This window comes from Xiphophorus hellerii, chromosome 18 (genome assembly GCF_003331165.1).
Source record: "Xiphophorus hellerii strain 12219 chromosome 18, Xiphophorus_hellerii-4.1, whole genome shotgun sequence".
Classification (NCBI taxonomy): domain Eukaryota; kingdom Metazoa; phylum Chordata; class Actinopteri; order Cyprinodontiformes; family Poeciliidae; genus Xiphophorus; species Xiphophorus hellerii.
Genome location: NC_045689.1, coordinates 26,077,699 through 26,094,893, shown reverse-complemented (window position 1 = coordinate 26,094,893; position 17,195 = coordinate 26,077,699). Strand labels below are relative to the sequence as shown.

At 41.0% G+C, this 17,195-nt stretch overlaps 1 protein-coding gene across 1 annotated transcript; it reads right to left on the bottom strand.

The window, feature by feature from the left end:
• Positions 1–12,305: 12,305 nt before the first annotated feature.
• Positions 12,306–16,764, bottom strand: LOC116707859 (ras-related protein Rap-2b). The gene is made up of 2 exons (XM_032545520.1): positions 15,857–16,764; positions 12,306–13,468 (listed from the first exon to the last, which is right to left on the bottom strand). Exon 1 carries the CDS (start codon positions 16,462–16,464, stop codon positions 15,913–15,915), a length of 552 nt encoding a protein of 183 aa, XP_032401411.1. The 5' UTR covers positions 16,465–16,764; the 3' UTR covers positions 12,306–13,468; positions 15,857–15,912.
• Positions 16,765–17,195: the final 431 nt, after the last annotated feature.

The following is a 17,195-nucleotide window of genomic DNA, read 5'->3' as shown; positions in this document are numbered from 1 at the left end:
GCGAACACATCGGCAGGAGTTTATCAAAGACGTATTAAAAGTTACAAATAAGAGGAGAAAAAAAAAAAAAAAGCCCAGCTCCCAGTGTTCCCTTTTGGATTGCCTGATTCAAATTTCATGCTTCTTTCTGGGTTGCTGTTAATGAAGCAATAGCAGGGCATGTTTTGATTCATCGGTCTTTGTGGAGCCAATTGAGAATTTTAGTGAATTTTTATTTTAACCGGATTAAACCTGCAGCCTCCAATACGACAGCAGCAGCAGCAGCAGCACCAAAAAAAAGTGATTCATTTTGAAATGTAGTGAGTTCGATTTTGAAGTAACTGATTCGAAGTGTAGATACATTTTGTCTGTTTCTTTCTTGTGGTCACATATCTTTGAATCTGCGCTATAGTAAGAAGAAACTTGACTTGCCGTTACAGCCGGTGAGTGCAACCATGCGCTCAAATGGAAACGTTGTTTTTCTTGTAACGACTGCAATATTTTGCATCAGTTCATCTCAGGAGGAATGAAGAAAATGCGGCCGAAGAATCTACATTTAAAAAACACCAACAAAAGACCCAGGTGTGGTCTTTTCACTCGAAAACTAAAGCCCACGGAGAAAGGAACATCTTCGCCCCACTCGGGCTTCGGCCATAACCGACAGACAAATATGAACTTCTAAAACATATTAAGAGTTCTACTGAGAGCTGATTGGGTTAATATATGAGATAAAAAAATAACAGGATACTTACTTCATCCTGGTCTCTTCCTCCCTGCGTGCATTCTCAATTTACAACAGAGAGGTGGTTTAAAATCCCAGCAAAACATATATTGGCTTTTTATTCAACAAACAATGACGTACATTGCAAAGAACTAGCTAGCTAACTAACATTTCTTCCATCTAGTACTTGTGTACTAGTCCAGGGTCAGGAAAAGGGCAGCGACCCCACACAACCTGAACACAAACCGTTTAGACTTTTACCTGCAGGTCGACGTTACAGAGCAGTATTTCCAAAAACGAGGATAAAAACAAGGATATTTCTGTGCATAAACTTGACGAATAAAGCTAATTCTGATTATATTAAGCAACAATAAAATTATTTATTTTATTAATAATGCAAAATTATTAAGAATGTCCTTGCATCTGACTTTTGTTGACCTGAAACGGTGGTAAAAAAAAAAAAATTAGCCTTTTAAGCGCTCAACCTCCTTAATGCAGAGAGTTGATTCTTGACAAGAGGCCATTCGATCACAACACGGTCAGATGGTCCAAGGATAGCTGATAAAGTAAATTAAGAAAAATTTGAGTAGGAGAAACAAGAGGGAGCAGGCCGGGACCTGCCATGGAGGGGCGGGAGGGCAGAGTGGAGGAAAAGTGAAGGGAAAAGGACCAGAGCAGCAGAAGAAGCGACACTGAGTCACACAACAAGACAGGAAGTCTTACACGGAGACACCCTTCCTTCCTGTCAGCACCCCGATCACCAACACTGGATACTATTCAGTCTCACATCACATGACACATGTGACAGGAATTATAGTGCAGCGCATGTGTTGTGGCTGTGGTTGTTCCTGTAATGACAAAGCGTGTGCCTAAAGTGGCCGACTTAAGCGAACCTCAAAATTTCCAAGAATACAGTGGATGAAGATAGTCTTTCTAAGACAAGATTTTACAAAAATCACAATAACAATAAAGCATCTACATGCTCCAAAATGTAGACTTCTGACTCGAGATCCCCATGTGACAGTAGCCAATTTGTTTTTATATTGTTGTTTTTGCACCACCTGAGATTTTATTTGGACTACATGTGGGGGGGGGGATATTTTTGAAGTCTAATGATTGACTTTGGAATGCTATTTTATCTCCTCCAAACAACCTCACATGGAGCTGAAAATATTTTTATTGGCAAAATGTAGAAATGTTCAAGGACTACGAATACATAATCAGAAGTACAATTCATAGAAATAGGCCATAGTAGTAAATTTTCAGAAAATAATATTCAGGGAATATAAATAATAAAGTTCAGACCAAATTAAATGAAAAGCAAAGCATTTTTTCTATGTCTGGCATTAAAGAGGATTGCCATTTTAGGTCAGCTAGAGTAACCAAAAGATTTTTCAAATTGTTAAACTCCAAAAATGTTTCATAATTCGTTGTTTAAAGCCTGAAATTTAGAAAAATATCCCTAAGATTTAGAAGCATTACATTCAAACTCCATGAGTTTAGGCAAACATTGCGTATCCTCTCACACAATTGTTTTTTTTGTTTTTGTTTCATATATAGACAACAATTTGCTGGATTTTTTGGCCCAATTCTCCACGAACAACTGGTTTCAAGACAACTCCAACAGGACATTTTTGTGAAAACCGGCGCCACCAAACAACACGTTTTCAACTTTTTGACACCAAAATCACGACGTCCCGTCAGGACGCTGCAAGGCAGCATGTTGGTTGTCCACAGTGTGAGTGTAATGTAGGTCAGTAGACTGAGGAATCGGCGTCTCATGGGACACTTCCTCTTCCACAGCTCCATGCATGCAGGATATGAGCAATTTTCCCAAAGTCTGGCCTAAAAAAATCCTGAGAAAACGATACACTTCAGAAGGTCACATGTGGGGCATCTGGAAAAACGTTATGATAATGCATACCATTAAAGTACAATCGGTCCCCGGCTGCACTGCCAAAACTTATCAACATAAAAAAAACAAAAAAAACATAAGAACATGGCATTGGGTTTGGTGCAAATGAAACTATGACTCATGCAGTCAGACCTAAGAGATGTTGACAGTGATTAGGGTGAATGGACGCGTTTTAAATCATTCAGATTGTTGCTTTTATCAGACTTATTTCCTGTAAGCGTCTTGTCAGTCAGACAGAAACTGCGGCGCTGTGGGTGCGGCTGCTGTGTAGTTTTGCCGAGTGAACTATGTGACCAGTCAGCTGTGCCACATGCTGATGTAGCTGAACGGGCTTCCTGTCATGACCAAATATAGAGGGAGGAGAAAAAAAAGGTGCTTTCTGGATTACCAAACGAGGAATTGATATCATTTGAAAAATAAATTCATGGAGAGATTTGTGATTTGTCATTTTTGTTTCATCACCATCGATATTACGGATTTTTAAGGCACGAAATAAACCTAAAAAAACGTTTGCGGTTTCTTTAGCGGGTTGTTCTCCTGCAGTGTTCGTTTTCCACTCCCTGCTTTCTTTGGTTTATAAAAGGAATGTTGCATAAACATTTGTCAGGAGAGCCGCTCGATGATAAATCTGGACTCTTGGGGTGAAAGAAAAAGGCTAAGGTATAGAAACGGAAGAAGAGAGAAAAAACACTCAATCCGAACTTAGGAGAAACATCCATCTATTTTCTATCCTCGGTTATTCTTGCAGGGTTGCCAGGTTTGCTGGTGTCCATCTCCAACGATGGACCTCCACCTCTCGTCCAACCCCGCGATTGGACGAGAGGCGGCCAGTCCATCACAGGTAAACAATCAGGTTTTTTCAGGGTGTGAATATTTTTTAAAAAGGACAAAAAGTGGTAAAAAATATAATCAGTGAAAGTGGCAGGTCATGGACGTCACCACATTTTAGAAAGCTGAAGTCGCTCGTGATGACAGGTGGGCGACCCAAGGCTGGCAGGAGGCAGTCAACCCCACCGGAAGAAGGACGCCACTAAAACCCCTCTCTCCCCCGGCCACATTTACACCGGATTGGCTGAGGTGATGAGGAAACGAAGCCGGCGAAAAACTGGAGCTGAAAGCTGATAGCGAGTTACTTTTGTGAGACGCATTTAAAGTCTCTGTTTGTTTAAAAGCCCCGAATGCTGGAGAGCCAGGATCAAATAATGAGTGAAGACAGATTTCTCTCACCACAGGGGGGGGTTCAAGGTTCAAGGCCTTACTGACAACAGTCACCCGGTCCCACTGAAGCAAACAGAGCAAGACGCCGTTTTCCCTGAAGGAGTCAGCAGAGCAACAATTGACAAAAAAAAAAAAATCTAAACTATTTCATTTGACAGATATAGATTTTAGAAATATAGATGATACAGTAGTGCTTTGGATCATTGAGTGAGCAGGTCTACAGGCATCTGGGAGATAAGTTTTTATGTAATTATTCATTTGTAAATAAAAATGTATTGAAACAGGATTGAAATCCGATGCAATTTCAATCATTACAGACAGACAGATAGATCAAACAATTTTAAGACTGAGCAGTAAAGTAGATTACTGCTCAGTGTTTCTTCTGTCATGTCAAAAGATGCAGAATAGCCAAAACAACAGTGAAATGCAATAATAATAATAATAATAATTAAAAAATCAGCAATCGATTTGATTTTTAACTGTTTTGAGTGACTGATACATGACGGTTAACATCTGTAATAAATAACTATAAAGGAACACTTTATTTAATCGGGTCTCGACTACGTCCCAACAGAGCTTTCTAAGATCTGCAGCCATAAGCTGAGCACACAGGCACAACATTTAACTCCTATCTATTTATAGATAGGAGTTAAATCTTGAACATCACTTTAAAACATGGCCAAAAAAAAAACTCCAGCTGCTTGGAACATAAATATTAAGGATATAATGGGTAACTTTTCCCCAACTCTGTGACATCTTATTCTTGTAACGAGAAACAGCTGTTAGTTTAAAAAAAAAAAAAAATCTTTATCAACAAAATGAAACAGCTATGGCACAACAATATGTGGCCAGAAAATGGCTCATGTGGGAATGAGATTTATATGTTTCAAATTACTTTCTGCAGAGCCCATCAGATACTCTGGTGCAGCTTGTGCCACAGTGTTATATAGAGTGAAAACATGGAGTCCGGGCAGCCGGAACTTTGTGTCTTCTTGCACACGACCGCACATTTTCTCACTCTGTTGAAAGTAGCAGTAATCCTCCAGTGAAGCTGCCTCTTACTTGGCAGGACGCAAATGAGACATTTACAGATTTTAAAAATGTTTAAAAACCCAGGTAATCTAGATGTCCTAAAACCAGTCAGTAAAGTTCTTGACATGTTTTAGACCTCGGCGTTGGTGAGAAACTGCACTCCTGACAGGACTTTTAGCTGGCTGGTGCTTATTAGCATCAACAAGTTGCATTAGCATAAAGCTAATGCTAACATGGCTCAGCTTCAATTAGCCTACCTTCCTCAGAACTTCCATATTGAGTTTAACTTAGTGAGCTCAATGCTTTTTTCTTTTCCTATCGTGTTTTAGTGCAGATATTCAATTGTGAGTTATGCTGCATAGTATTCATATGACACTTAGACCTGCTTGAGTTAAACTGCATTTTGAACGGCTGATGATGAAAATGTATATGAATGTCAACAGATGTACAAATACTGCTCATTAAGGGATATGTGTCAGTATGTATTTATCTGATTTTCATGTTTATACAAGAACAGTTGACAAAGGCCTACTTGAATTAGCTAACCAGCAGTATGATGGCATGTTACCAGTCCTGTTCATCTAAAACAGGCCAGATGACATTTTCTGGGTTAAAAGGATGGTGAGCTACTGAAATGTGGCAGGGAGCCAGAAGAACCTGTAAGTCCCTCCATACTGGTCTGATGGAAGGCTGGCTGTTGCAATCCGTGCCCTTCCTCCTTCCTCCTAACTCCACTGACACACAAACACAGCTGTGGAGAGTGAGTAGTGCCAACTTACAATAAATAATTAGCTTATCAAACAGTTATCTGAATGTGTCATTACTATTATGCATGATGTGCTTTTGCACAGGAACAACATAAAATCATTGTATAAATTATGAAATAATTGCATTTAGTTTCTAAAATGAAATTGTTACATTTAATTGAAGCATGCACATGAAATTATATATATATATATATATATATATATATTTATATATAATTTATATATAATAAATTATTTCCAGTTTCAACAAATTAATGGCATTTTTAACATTTTTATTTATTTTCAATTTTGGCACTATTCACTGTCCATACGTCACTACCCACCACTTCTCTGTTGTGGACAAGTGCACATGGATGTTCCTCCTCAAACGGCATGGACAAATAAAAAAAAAATTCAATTCAAATTCAAAAATACTTTGTTGATCTCAAAAGGAAATTAAATGTTGTGGTAACTCATATTAAATCATAGATTCTCTTCCTTGATGTGTGTCAGTTTGTAGCTACGTTGACCGTTTTTGTATAATTGGTTATTCTGTGTATTTTCAGTTTTTTTTGTGTGTGTCGTTCACTTTGATTTTCAGCTACATGGTACTGCAGTGATGTGTCATTTTGTTGAGTTTTTTTATTAACGAGTGACGAGAGATCTAATAGACAAAGAGCAGAAAAAGTCAAAGGATGAGCCAGATGGCGTAACCATGGTCTCATCAGGAATTTAGCTCTTTTTTTAATCACTTACTGATCGGTGATATCTAAAAACTGGGATTTTAGTACGACATTAAAATCAACAGATATGCAGTGATATAAAACATTATAGTTCATTGCTTTTAGACACTCTTTATATTTGAAGTTTGACCGGTTCCAACTTACTTCTCTCACCAGAAATGTTTTTGTGGCTTCTGTTATAAATCTTTTGAAACACTGATTGATAACGCCGCTCCAGTACGCACTTCAACTAGAGAAAGCTAATGAGACTTGAAAAATGCAACGTTTTTATCAAGTTTTCCTTTATATCTTTTTCTTTTATGTCTGACTTCACACATGACGCCGCGGTCTTCAACGAACTCATCTATCGCAGAATGCTGAAGCGGTACTGTGTAACGTGGTTCTACTCTGTTTCGATATGACCCACGTTCCAGTGCCGCTTCAATTCACCATGTGCAAATAAAATTGAAGTAAAATGTAGTTCCCCTGCTGAAATGCTTAGAGCATTGCTTTAAATATAGCATCTGATGACCTGTGCTTCGGCTGTTAGGACGCAGGAGCACCTTCACCCATACGCTTGATTTGTTGGACTAAACATAGAAAACAAGAAAAGTGGTTGAAATAAAATCAGACTGACTCACCAGAAGGTACAACACAAACCTGTTTAGACGACAGGCCGATAAAAGTCAAATGATGCAATACTTCCGAGCGCGTAACTTCCCGCTGCCGATCGGCTCACGTGGCGGAAACTTGTTTTGCATGCTACCTAAACACGACACATCTTTTACCTGTGATGGGACTTCAGAGGAACGACAGATTGTTTTATTTTAAATTGATTATTTTATGTAGCCAGATTAAAACTACATCGATACCAACACAAGCATCAGTGCGCACAACCCAGCAGACTCAACAATCCGTTTGATGGTGGCCCGGCTCGATTACAAATCAGGCCCTTAAGCGTTAGTGGTTCTCACTGACACCGGTGAACAAAAGCTATTAAGACCATACATCAGTAGCTCTGTCCGCCTGCCTTCTGTGGCCTAGTTTTCCATTCAGATGGAGCGGTGGAGTGAACCAAGACAACTGTCCTATGATTACATAAAGATGGGCATAAAGAGCAGTTTGTGGCGCAGCACAGTGAGACGGCGTCCGTGGGCCTGTTTAGACAAACTCATTCTTTGTTTTAATCTTCTTCCCCCCCCCTCTCTCTCAGCAGCTTATTCTTTATATTTTGCAGTTTTCCTTTTTCGATGATCTTCCCCCTTTGGTTGATTGTGATTGTGACAACCAAAACAAAGAACAGAGAGGACCATAAGAGGCATAACTAATTCAACTCACGAAAGGCAAGTGCAAGGCCGAAGCATGTGATCGTACGCAAACCACTTCGAGCTCAAGTTTCTCCGTCCCTCTGCAATCCCTTCTGCAGCGGCGGCTAAAGACATGCCCAGACATTACAGTTGAAGGAATGGTGGGAATGAGAGGAATTCTGGGGCATTCCCGCCTTGGCACAGCCAGCTCAGAGCAAGAAAGCCACTCCCTGGTTTTCGAGCACACTGGCTGAAGCGAACGATTAGACTGCCAGTCACGACCTCTCCTCTGTGGATTCTTATAATACGGATTGGGCGTAAATAGTTAAAGATTTTTGAACTGAGGTTCTGTTGAAACATGAGTCAATATTTCAGCTGTCTCTTTGTGTGTTTTATTTTTGCTTTGCTTTTTGGTGTCGGTCCACACGCAGAAGCTAACAACAAGTCCAAGAGGGGCCAGGACCGCAGTGGGCCTTCGTTATGTTAAAACACCAATGTCAAAATAATCACTGCGACTTTAGCAGACTCAGAATAGTTTGTCACATTTGCACTATGCAGTTGTTTGCATAGAAGCAGATAATTATCTAGACAGGGGGATGAAAATACAAAACTGTACAAAAAATAGACACACCAGTCTCGTGCAGGTATTACGTGATTGTAACCTTTTAAGAAACCAACTTAAAATCGTCCTGAACTACTGGTTAAAGTTTATACTCGCGGGAAAATTCTGTCGGTTTCAGTCCAGAACGCCGTTTCTCTAAAAGGACCTAGTTAGCAAACCCAAACGCTGAGCGATGCATTAGCTCCAGGTATCTGGACAGAGGCACAGTAGGATGTTGGACTGTTGCAGGGACCCAAACTGCACTTGTGTTTAGATGCACACACTGCAGGAAAACTGCGGTGCGTGCATCTGTGTGTTCATGTGCGAGAGCTAAAAAAAACAAAAAACAAAGCTCAACCAGCCTTAAAGGGTAGGACAAATAAGCCAAAGATGGCTATTTCTGTTGTTGTTACGGTGATGCAACAGGAAACGACAGTAGTAGAAGACGAAAAAAAAAAAAAAAAGCTAACACTGCTACTTATAAACTAAAGGCGAGCACCAACACACGGAGTCTTTGGTAAATTACTGCAGAGGGTTATCTGATGACGTGCCGAGGTACTCCGATGGATGGTAAAGCGAAAACAAAACTAATAGGAGCAAATAGATTTCAAAAGAGCATGCTCGCTGCGACAAATGCGGCACACAACAGGAACATCTGCCAAGAAAAATAAGGAAAGCAAAACCAATCTGTTGAGCACAAGAGCGCTTCAAAAATAGCCCTGTGACGCTTGGAGAAAAAGAGAAACCTGTAATTCAGCAAGGAGCCTGTATAGTGATTAAGTCCCATGTAAAAAGAAAAAAATGCTAACACACACCCCACCCACTCATGCTGTCTGTGTTGCTCCACTTCCTGTCAGAGCAACTGCAAAACACTCCAATTGAGACAGCAATATTCAAACTTAACCTTCAATGTTTAGGCCTGGGCCTCACTATTAAAAATATGTTGTTAATCCGCCTATCATAATAATAAGAAGTCACTCAGAAATAAGTGATGAAACACACCAGCCACCATTCCAGTAGTGTCTGATCTCCCCCCCCACCCCCACCTCCCCAGGTCACAAGGTCACCATGAATACCCATACCACATCCCAACCCCCCGCCCCCCACCCAAACCATGGCAACCGCTATCACATGACCATTTCCCATGACCCAGCAACCGCCACCATGCTGGGTCACTTGAGAACGTAAGCCTCAACGACTTTCGGTCAGCGAATAAAAATCAGCAAATGCATAAAAAAAAGACACACAAAAAAAAACCCCACTCAAATAATTCATAACAGAGGTCACCTGGGGGCCTGAAAGGGGTGAAACATGGCAAGCAGAAGACTTTGGTTTTTACTGTTGAGCAACAAAAGAGATTTGGGAAGTGAAAGTTTTACCACTTTCCTCTTTATGAAAAGACAGATCAAAAGAAACAGGAACTCAGAAAAAGGCACCCTTCTTCTCCAAAGGGCACATTCTTCTGCTATCAGATGTTTACGCCACAGCAAGATACTAAAACGGGGCTACAGCAGAGGCAGCAGCGGCGAGAGAGTCGAGAGGGAGTGCGGTTAGCGTTTACTGTAACTGTGGAATATAGCTGCAGAAAACGTCCCCCTTTCATCCACTTACCACTCCGACTTTATTATTTTTAAGGCAGACTTTGACTTCGGTGCTGTCCTCGCCTGACTACACAATCTCTGTCATGGCCTTGAAGGAGACATGCTATTAGCTTTGGCTTCACGGAGCTGGAAAGCAGACACTGCTTCCAGTTGCATGTTAAACAGGGTTGGAGGAGGGGGTGTGATCTGTGAACTGCTATCAACAGTTCGACAAAATAAACGAAGATCCTCGGCACGGAAACCGAACATTAGATGGTGAGGGTGTCTTGTTGGCTTAAAGAAGCAAAAGGGAGAGAGAGAAGAAAAAAAAATCAGTGTGCATGTGTGAACACGCTAATGTTCACACATGTATGGATGTTCATTTAGCAACGCATGTTCACTTCAAGTGATGAGAATGTACCCTAAAGAAGGCTGGAGAAATCAGCTGGTGATCGAAATCAGACCACTTTCAGGTGGACTCGCCAGTCCGACCAGTTCCAAGTTCAAAAATCAAAAGGTTTTTCTGGTACAAAACCTATCTACACCAGGCTTTTCTGGTACAAATATTAGCCTGGACATTGGCTTGCTCGATTCTCATCTCCCTTCTGTGCTCCGTCTGGGATTTCTCCCATTAAGCTGGATTCATCCAGTTAAATTTCAACCGGGCCAATCAGCGAACAGAAGTTGTGAAGGGTGACTTTTTTTTTTTTTGTCCTGCGCTGCTTGTAGTTTACCAGCTGCAGCGGAGGAAGTGAAGGAAGCATTCAGTCCACATTAGCCAGGCTTACAAATACTGAATTAACATTAACAGCCATCTTGTTTGACTCGGCACTTCTCTCTTCGCAGTGGAGGATGGTTGTTTACGGCTGAGGCAAGTTTCGATAAGCTTCATAGAGTTGAATTGGCGCATTACACAAGTCAGAGCCAAACGTTAGCGATTGGGTAACATTTAAAACTTCAACAGAGTCCACGGCTCTAGCTAGCAATCGTTTCTCAATAGTCGAGAATCCAGACTGGGTTTTACCTGACTAGCAAAATAACAATACCAAGCAATTTTCTGGGAATTCCTGTCCACATTTTCCTTTTGTAATGCTAGCCTCACTAATTGCTAAAAACGACGGTTTGAAATGTCACAAAGATTGTCTTTGTTTTTGATTGTCTCTGCTCCTAAAAAAAATATTTTGAAACTTTTTCTTTTCAGATAGTGGTGCAAGAGAAATCGCAGTTGTCCAATATAGGCACGGGCAGATCAAACCTTCACATAAACTGGAGATCAGAATCGCCCCCATAAAAATCCGACCAGTTGAGTCTTTCGCCATATACCAAACCTCCCAGAGCACCGCAGTCACACGGTGCACACGATACTACTGCTTACGCCGGGCCTAACAGATACCCCAAGCATGCAGCGTCCCACGCAGCAATCTGAGCCAACGCAGGACACTGACAGGCAGACACATCTGCTCCCAGAGACACCGGACTCTATTTGGAGCTTATCTCGCGTTTGTTTACTCCTCGCCCCTCCAGCCACGCTGCGGTCGGCCCAGTCTGCCGGGTTTAGGTAGCGCTGGAAGGTAAACAGAAGCTGAATAGCGGCACTAATCAGTCCCACCCACCTCTCCGCATCCCACGACTGCAGCCGGGATGTTACGGTGCTACGCCCACGCAGCTAAAGAGACATTTACCCAAAGAGCTGCGGTGAGCTGGCCATGTCTTAGAAATGCATCAGGAGATGCTGGGTGGATAGAAAGACTTTGAACTTGAGAACAAGCTAAGGCGATATTCAACAAGCTTGCTGTGCGCTCCAAGTCATCTTTACAAGGCCTGCTACATCTGTGTGTGACTTTACAAGGTCACACACACACACACTCACACAATACTCATATCATCTAGAACTGTGGAAACGAACAAGGACAAGATACTCATCTCGTTTTCAAACTACTCATAACAGATACACCCCGTGCTGTTTTTTTTTTTGTCAGATAGACATTTTACGTCACAGTGGTTTCAGCGTTGGCCACAAAGAGAGTTTTGTTGTTGTAGCATAAAGGACAGCGTGGCTCAGCAGCATAAGAATGAAAATTGAGAAAATTGGATTTTTGAGTTGGCGAAAAAAAAAGTAAAAGAAAAAACTAGTGGCTTTGATGTTTCTCTTAAAGCGACAAGTTACAGTTTGCTTGTAGGTTCGACGTGAATGTGAACAGGAAACGCAGTGTACCAACAACAAAAGGTGCAGGATTTTTTTTTTTCTTTCTGTTAGCTTGTAGATAACATAAAGATTTATGCCATTCATAAAATTCTGCGCTTTTGGGTTGAGATTAGTCTACTTTAAGCTGTAAACACCTTTGTAAACATGGTCATAACTATATATTTTTGAGTATTTATGGAAGTTTCAAGAAAAGTTTAAGCCCTATCCCCAACATCATAAAATTATAGCGGAAGACGTTAAAAAACAAAAGCACAGCCTCAATTCTTTTTTTTTTTTTTAAATGCAAATTGTATTAAAAGAATTGTCTTTAAAACAGCCAACTGTCGTATGGCTGATTTGAAATTAAACTTACAATCAGTTTAGATTCGTCAACGGTACATCATCACATTTCCTGTTTAAAAACAACAATAACAACAACAAAAAAACTGAACAAACTGGATTCCTTTGAATAAACTGGTCTGAAAGGTTTAAGCGTTGTGCAATGTTACGACACCGAGGTTGGTTTCAGTACCTGTGCATTTCAACAGAAAAGAAATCTTTCCAGACCAAGCAGACGCTGGAGAATTGCGAATCGTCACATAAAAAAAAAAAAAAAAAGGCGGCGGCCAACATAATACAAACAGAATTCCACCGTTTTTCTACTAACAACAAAAATAAAACCTGCTGTCGTTAATCAGGTTTACATAATCATCCCGAAGAAGAGTTCACAAGCTTGCGAATGGCCACGTTGACAGGGTTCTTTTGGTGATGCGTGTGTAGGTTGGCACAAAATCTGAACAGCTGATTTGTTTCGGAAAGGCACTCGACACAAGGGGCGATCAGGTCAGCGTCTCCATGGCGCTTCGGCTAGTGTGAAGGGAAAGATGAAAGAAAAAGAAAAGAGTGGCACTCGTCGTATATACTCCACCGGCAGATATGTGGTTTTCTTTTGACTTTGGAAAGGAAGAGAAAACATAGGATTTGGAGTGTCATGGAGCATTTCTTTCCTAAAAAAAAAAAAAATTTAATTTTGTCCTTATCGACTGTGCAGTCATTTAACAAAATATATATTCTATCTCCCTGTCTTCTTCACATACAGAAATACCCATTTTACGAGTTCCTCTTAAGTGTTAACCTCTGTATCTTTTTGTTTGTTCGTTTGTTTTTTTTTTTTTTTTGTTTCCCGCTGGGAGTGTTTGTTCCGGTCGGAAGGCAGGGTTGGGATTTCTGAAACTCTCGATCCGACTCTGCGTTGACATCGACGGTGGACGCTTTGATTGTGCAGATACTCCGACCCAGCAGAATTCCCGAAGAGTGGGACCCTTCCCTCCGCCTCCGTCGCTCCCCTCCTCCTCCTTTTCCACCTGCTCCTGTCCCCTGCAGCGTTTCCTCCCTTCATTTTCCTCCAAGGCCAGGGTGAGACACGAAGAAGAGCTCGACAGTACAGACTCGCTGCAACACACTGCCACCAAACAAGACACGAGAGAGTGGTGAATTCACAACGTCACACGAAATATTGACAAAGTACATTTGCTTTCTAGGTTTATTTTTGGGATATTGAAGTAAAATAAATAAATTAATTAAAAAAAAATTCTTGGTGAACTCTTAATGTGACCCAACTTCTGTGCTTAACCTCATTCGTGAAGTTACACATGCTGACTTGTTGGGCAACTCCCTCCGCTCTATGTTAAACAAATTCAGCAAACAGGTTTGTGAAGCTAATTAGGTCAGGGAGCTCTTGCAAGTTCTGCAAATTAGTTCCAAACTTCTCCAATCTGCTTTGTAAAACAATAAGCTACATATGCCTTCCAGTAAGAACTATCCTGGCATTTGATTAGGAAATACTGGCAAAAAAAAAATAAAATCTAACCCCATGCTACAATCCGTCAATCCATAGTTTGAATAAATCTTACTTTTTTTTTTGTTCTTTTTTAAATAGGTATACCAAGTTTGAAAAGTTATGCTTCTATTACTCACGCACCAGTCAGCTGGCTGAAAGTGAGCTACTACCCCTTTTTTTTTTTTTTCCTGGCCTCTAAAAACACCAAGTCATGACACAGCAACTAAAGGAGCGCGACCTATCACCTCCATTAAGCTATTGCTGTATTAAAACCACTTTTTAGGTCAGATCCGAGTACATATTTTACCATCAACAAGTCTGGGGCTTCTGCGTGCACTTCAGCTTCTTAGCTGCGTCATCATCCACTCACAAACAGCCATTTAATTTATTATCTGTAGCTGCGCCTCCGTTGATTCCAAGTGATAATCTAGAACGTACCGAGACTATTATGCATTACCTTTTTGTTTAGTTTTTTTTGTCATTCCTGTTTGTGAAATACCAAGATTTGTGGCTTAAGTATTGCTCTAAAGAACACTGCTTGATTTACCTGAAGTTGAGAGAAAAAAATTCAAAAAGAATATTTGAAAAGTAATGAAATGGTCCATCTCATCCAAAACGTCAACGCATTTCATTTGTGAGCACATGCTTAATCAGATCACCCGCTTAAAAGAGGAAAAATCTTTTATCTCAATTTCTCAAGGTTGTCAGGAAGAATATCTGAACGTGTTAAAACATTTCATGGCATTATTTAAGGAGAATGGTTTGACTGACATATTTAGAGATTTAAGGTCACAGCTTGCAACACTTTAATATAAACTGTGGAACATAATTTAGATCTGAAATACTTTCAGGATTTATTCCCCTTGATTATTAACCTCCACACATGATTTGGGTGATCTAGAGATTCTCTGATTAATACTTTTTGTATTTCTTACTAACATTGCTGTTTTTAACCTAGATTAAAAGCAGACTGGCAGAAAGTTATGACTGTGCACACTTTACTACATTTAGAAGGAGTTTACTTCTATATTTTTATTTTAGTGTCACACATCAACATCAAAATAACCAAAAAAATAAAAAGTTTTCAGTTTGAAATGAAGTCAATTAGATCTGGTTCAACTTTTCGAAACAATGAAACAGGGATATTCAAACTTAATCTCATTTTACATCCGGGCTACATCAGAGTGATAATCATCACTCTCATTGGGGAAAGGCCGCTTTTTAACTTCAGCTGGTAATCTGCTAGCAAAATCTCCAAAAACTGCAGGCTAGTTACCAGGCTAACTACCTAAATTATGGATCAATCCTCCAATTTTCATTTTATTGGAAAGTCAATTAATTAGTTAAATACCTAATCTCCCCATATACCCCCAATTTAATCACATTCATAAAACAAACAAACAAACAAAAAACTTCCGTCATTCCAAGACTTGGACAAGTATAGTTGGTACATCGACCAGCTATGTTACAATGCACTTTTCAGTGTTCAATAAAGGTCTGTTAAAGTTTGGACATGTATTTTTGATGCATAAATGCAGGTGATCGTGTAAGTTTCTGGTGGAACTATGACTATATCTCTGTGATAAGTCATGTCTTGTTTTGTGTCCATTGCTGACATTAGGGGGGGGAAAGAAATCTGAATCAGCAAGTCAGACCTCAAAGAAAATGGGAAATGAGTATCAGCATGCAGGAAAAGTTGGATCAGTACATCTCTAATAACTGTATACTACATCTACAAATACATTACAGCTACAAATAAAGGAGCTGTAGGGATATTTCCTAATTTTTTGGTTTAAAATGATAGAAGATCGAACATGTTATGCATTTGTCAATAAAAATTGATAGTAAAACGCAACAAAAACTAATATATTTCACCTAGGGTTACACCATAAGGGTCTCTTACCAGCCGATTCAGAAAGCTACACGTAACAAAACATATCAATAACACACGAATCACATGCTACAGAAATGTGACAGCTTTCTGTGGTGTTCGGTTGTGTGCAGACTTACCATTGCAAACCTAAAACCGAGTAGAGAATAAAACTTTGATTGTCCATTTTTTGCTCTTAAAGAATCACACAAGCCGAGCAGCACTTGTCGTCGCCATTTGGTGTGTTGGCATAGTTCATCTGTCGGACTATCTCTGCAAACAGTTCGTCCACCGACGTTTTATTTTTGGCTGAGGTTTCCATGAACGGGCAGTTCCACTCGTCCGCCAGGGCTTTCCCCTCACCGGACGAGACCTCCCTCTCGCCCTCCAGGTCCACTTTGTTTCCGACCAGGATCATCGGTACCCGCTCATACCTTTTGACCCGAATAATCTGGTCCCTCATGGGTTTGATGTCCTGGAAGCTCTGCTGGTTCACCAGACTGTAGACCAGGATGAAGCCCTGTCCGTTTTTGATGTAGAGGTCTCGCATGGAGGCGAACTGCTCGGTCCCTGCCGTGTCCAGGATCTCCAGCACGGACGGAGACGAGTCCACTTCGATCTCCTTTCGGTAGAAATCCTCTATCGTGGGGTCGTATTTCTCTATGAAGGAGCCAGTGACGAACTGGACGGTGAGCGCGGATTTCCCGACCCCGCCGGACCCGAGAACCACTACTTTGTACTCTCTCATGGCTCTCTCAAAGCAGCCGACGCTCCTGCTTCCTCTCCGCTGTTGAACCCGCTAGCCGCCCCTGCTGGCTTTTCAAACCGCAGCCGCCAGCAGTTTTCCGCGAGCTCTGGGGCGGTTAAAAAAAATGGGGTGTGGCCGTCAACTGTCGCCGTTCGGGACGTAAATGCAGGTATTTCGGCTCCAGGTTCAGCATTTATACTGTAGCATGCTGAGTTTCCGACAACAGCCCAGCCGGTTCTTGTCCGAGCCTCCCCCGTTTTCCTTCACGCAGGCAGCCCGCGTGCGTTGGCTGCGCTCAGTGGCAGACGTCAAGTCACCCATAGCGTAAGCCATAGAGCTGTTGCTCACTTTCAAAATAAAAGCACTAAATTATAAAATAAACATTGATTTTCAAAAATACATACTCGTTTACATTTCGGGTCCTAATAAAATAAAATTTAAAGCAACTATAAACTGTTATTTTTGACTAACTAGCATTATATTGTCGTAATAATGTCCATGTACTTGGCGTTAGTTCCCCGAACTTCTGGTTTAATTCCTGTTTATTTTCGCTAACTTGACACCAGTCTGTCTCAGGCCTTGCTGCTCTCACTTTACGCATTTTGCGTCCTACGTCACCGAATAGAGCGTCTGCCTTGCTCAGTTAAAGGTGCAGTGCCGTTGTTATCGCACAGTGAACACAGCTACTGCCCCCAGTCCTCTCGAAGACCTGCCACACCTTAGTTTCGACA

Excerpts from the sequence above, each read along its gene's own strand:
- LOC116707859 (XM_032545520.1), bottom strand. The coding sequence starts at position 16,464 with ATGAGAGAGTACAAAGTAGTGGTTCTCGGGTCCGGCGGGGTCGGGAAA.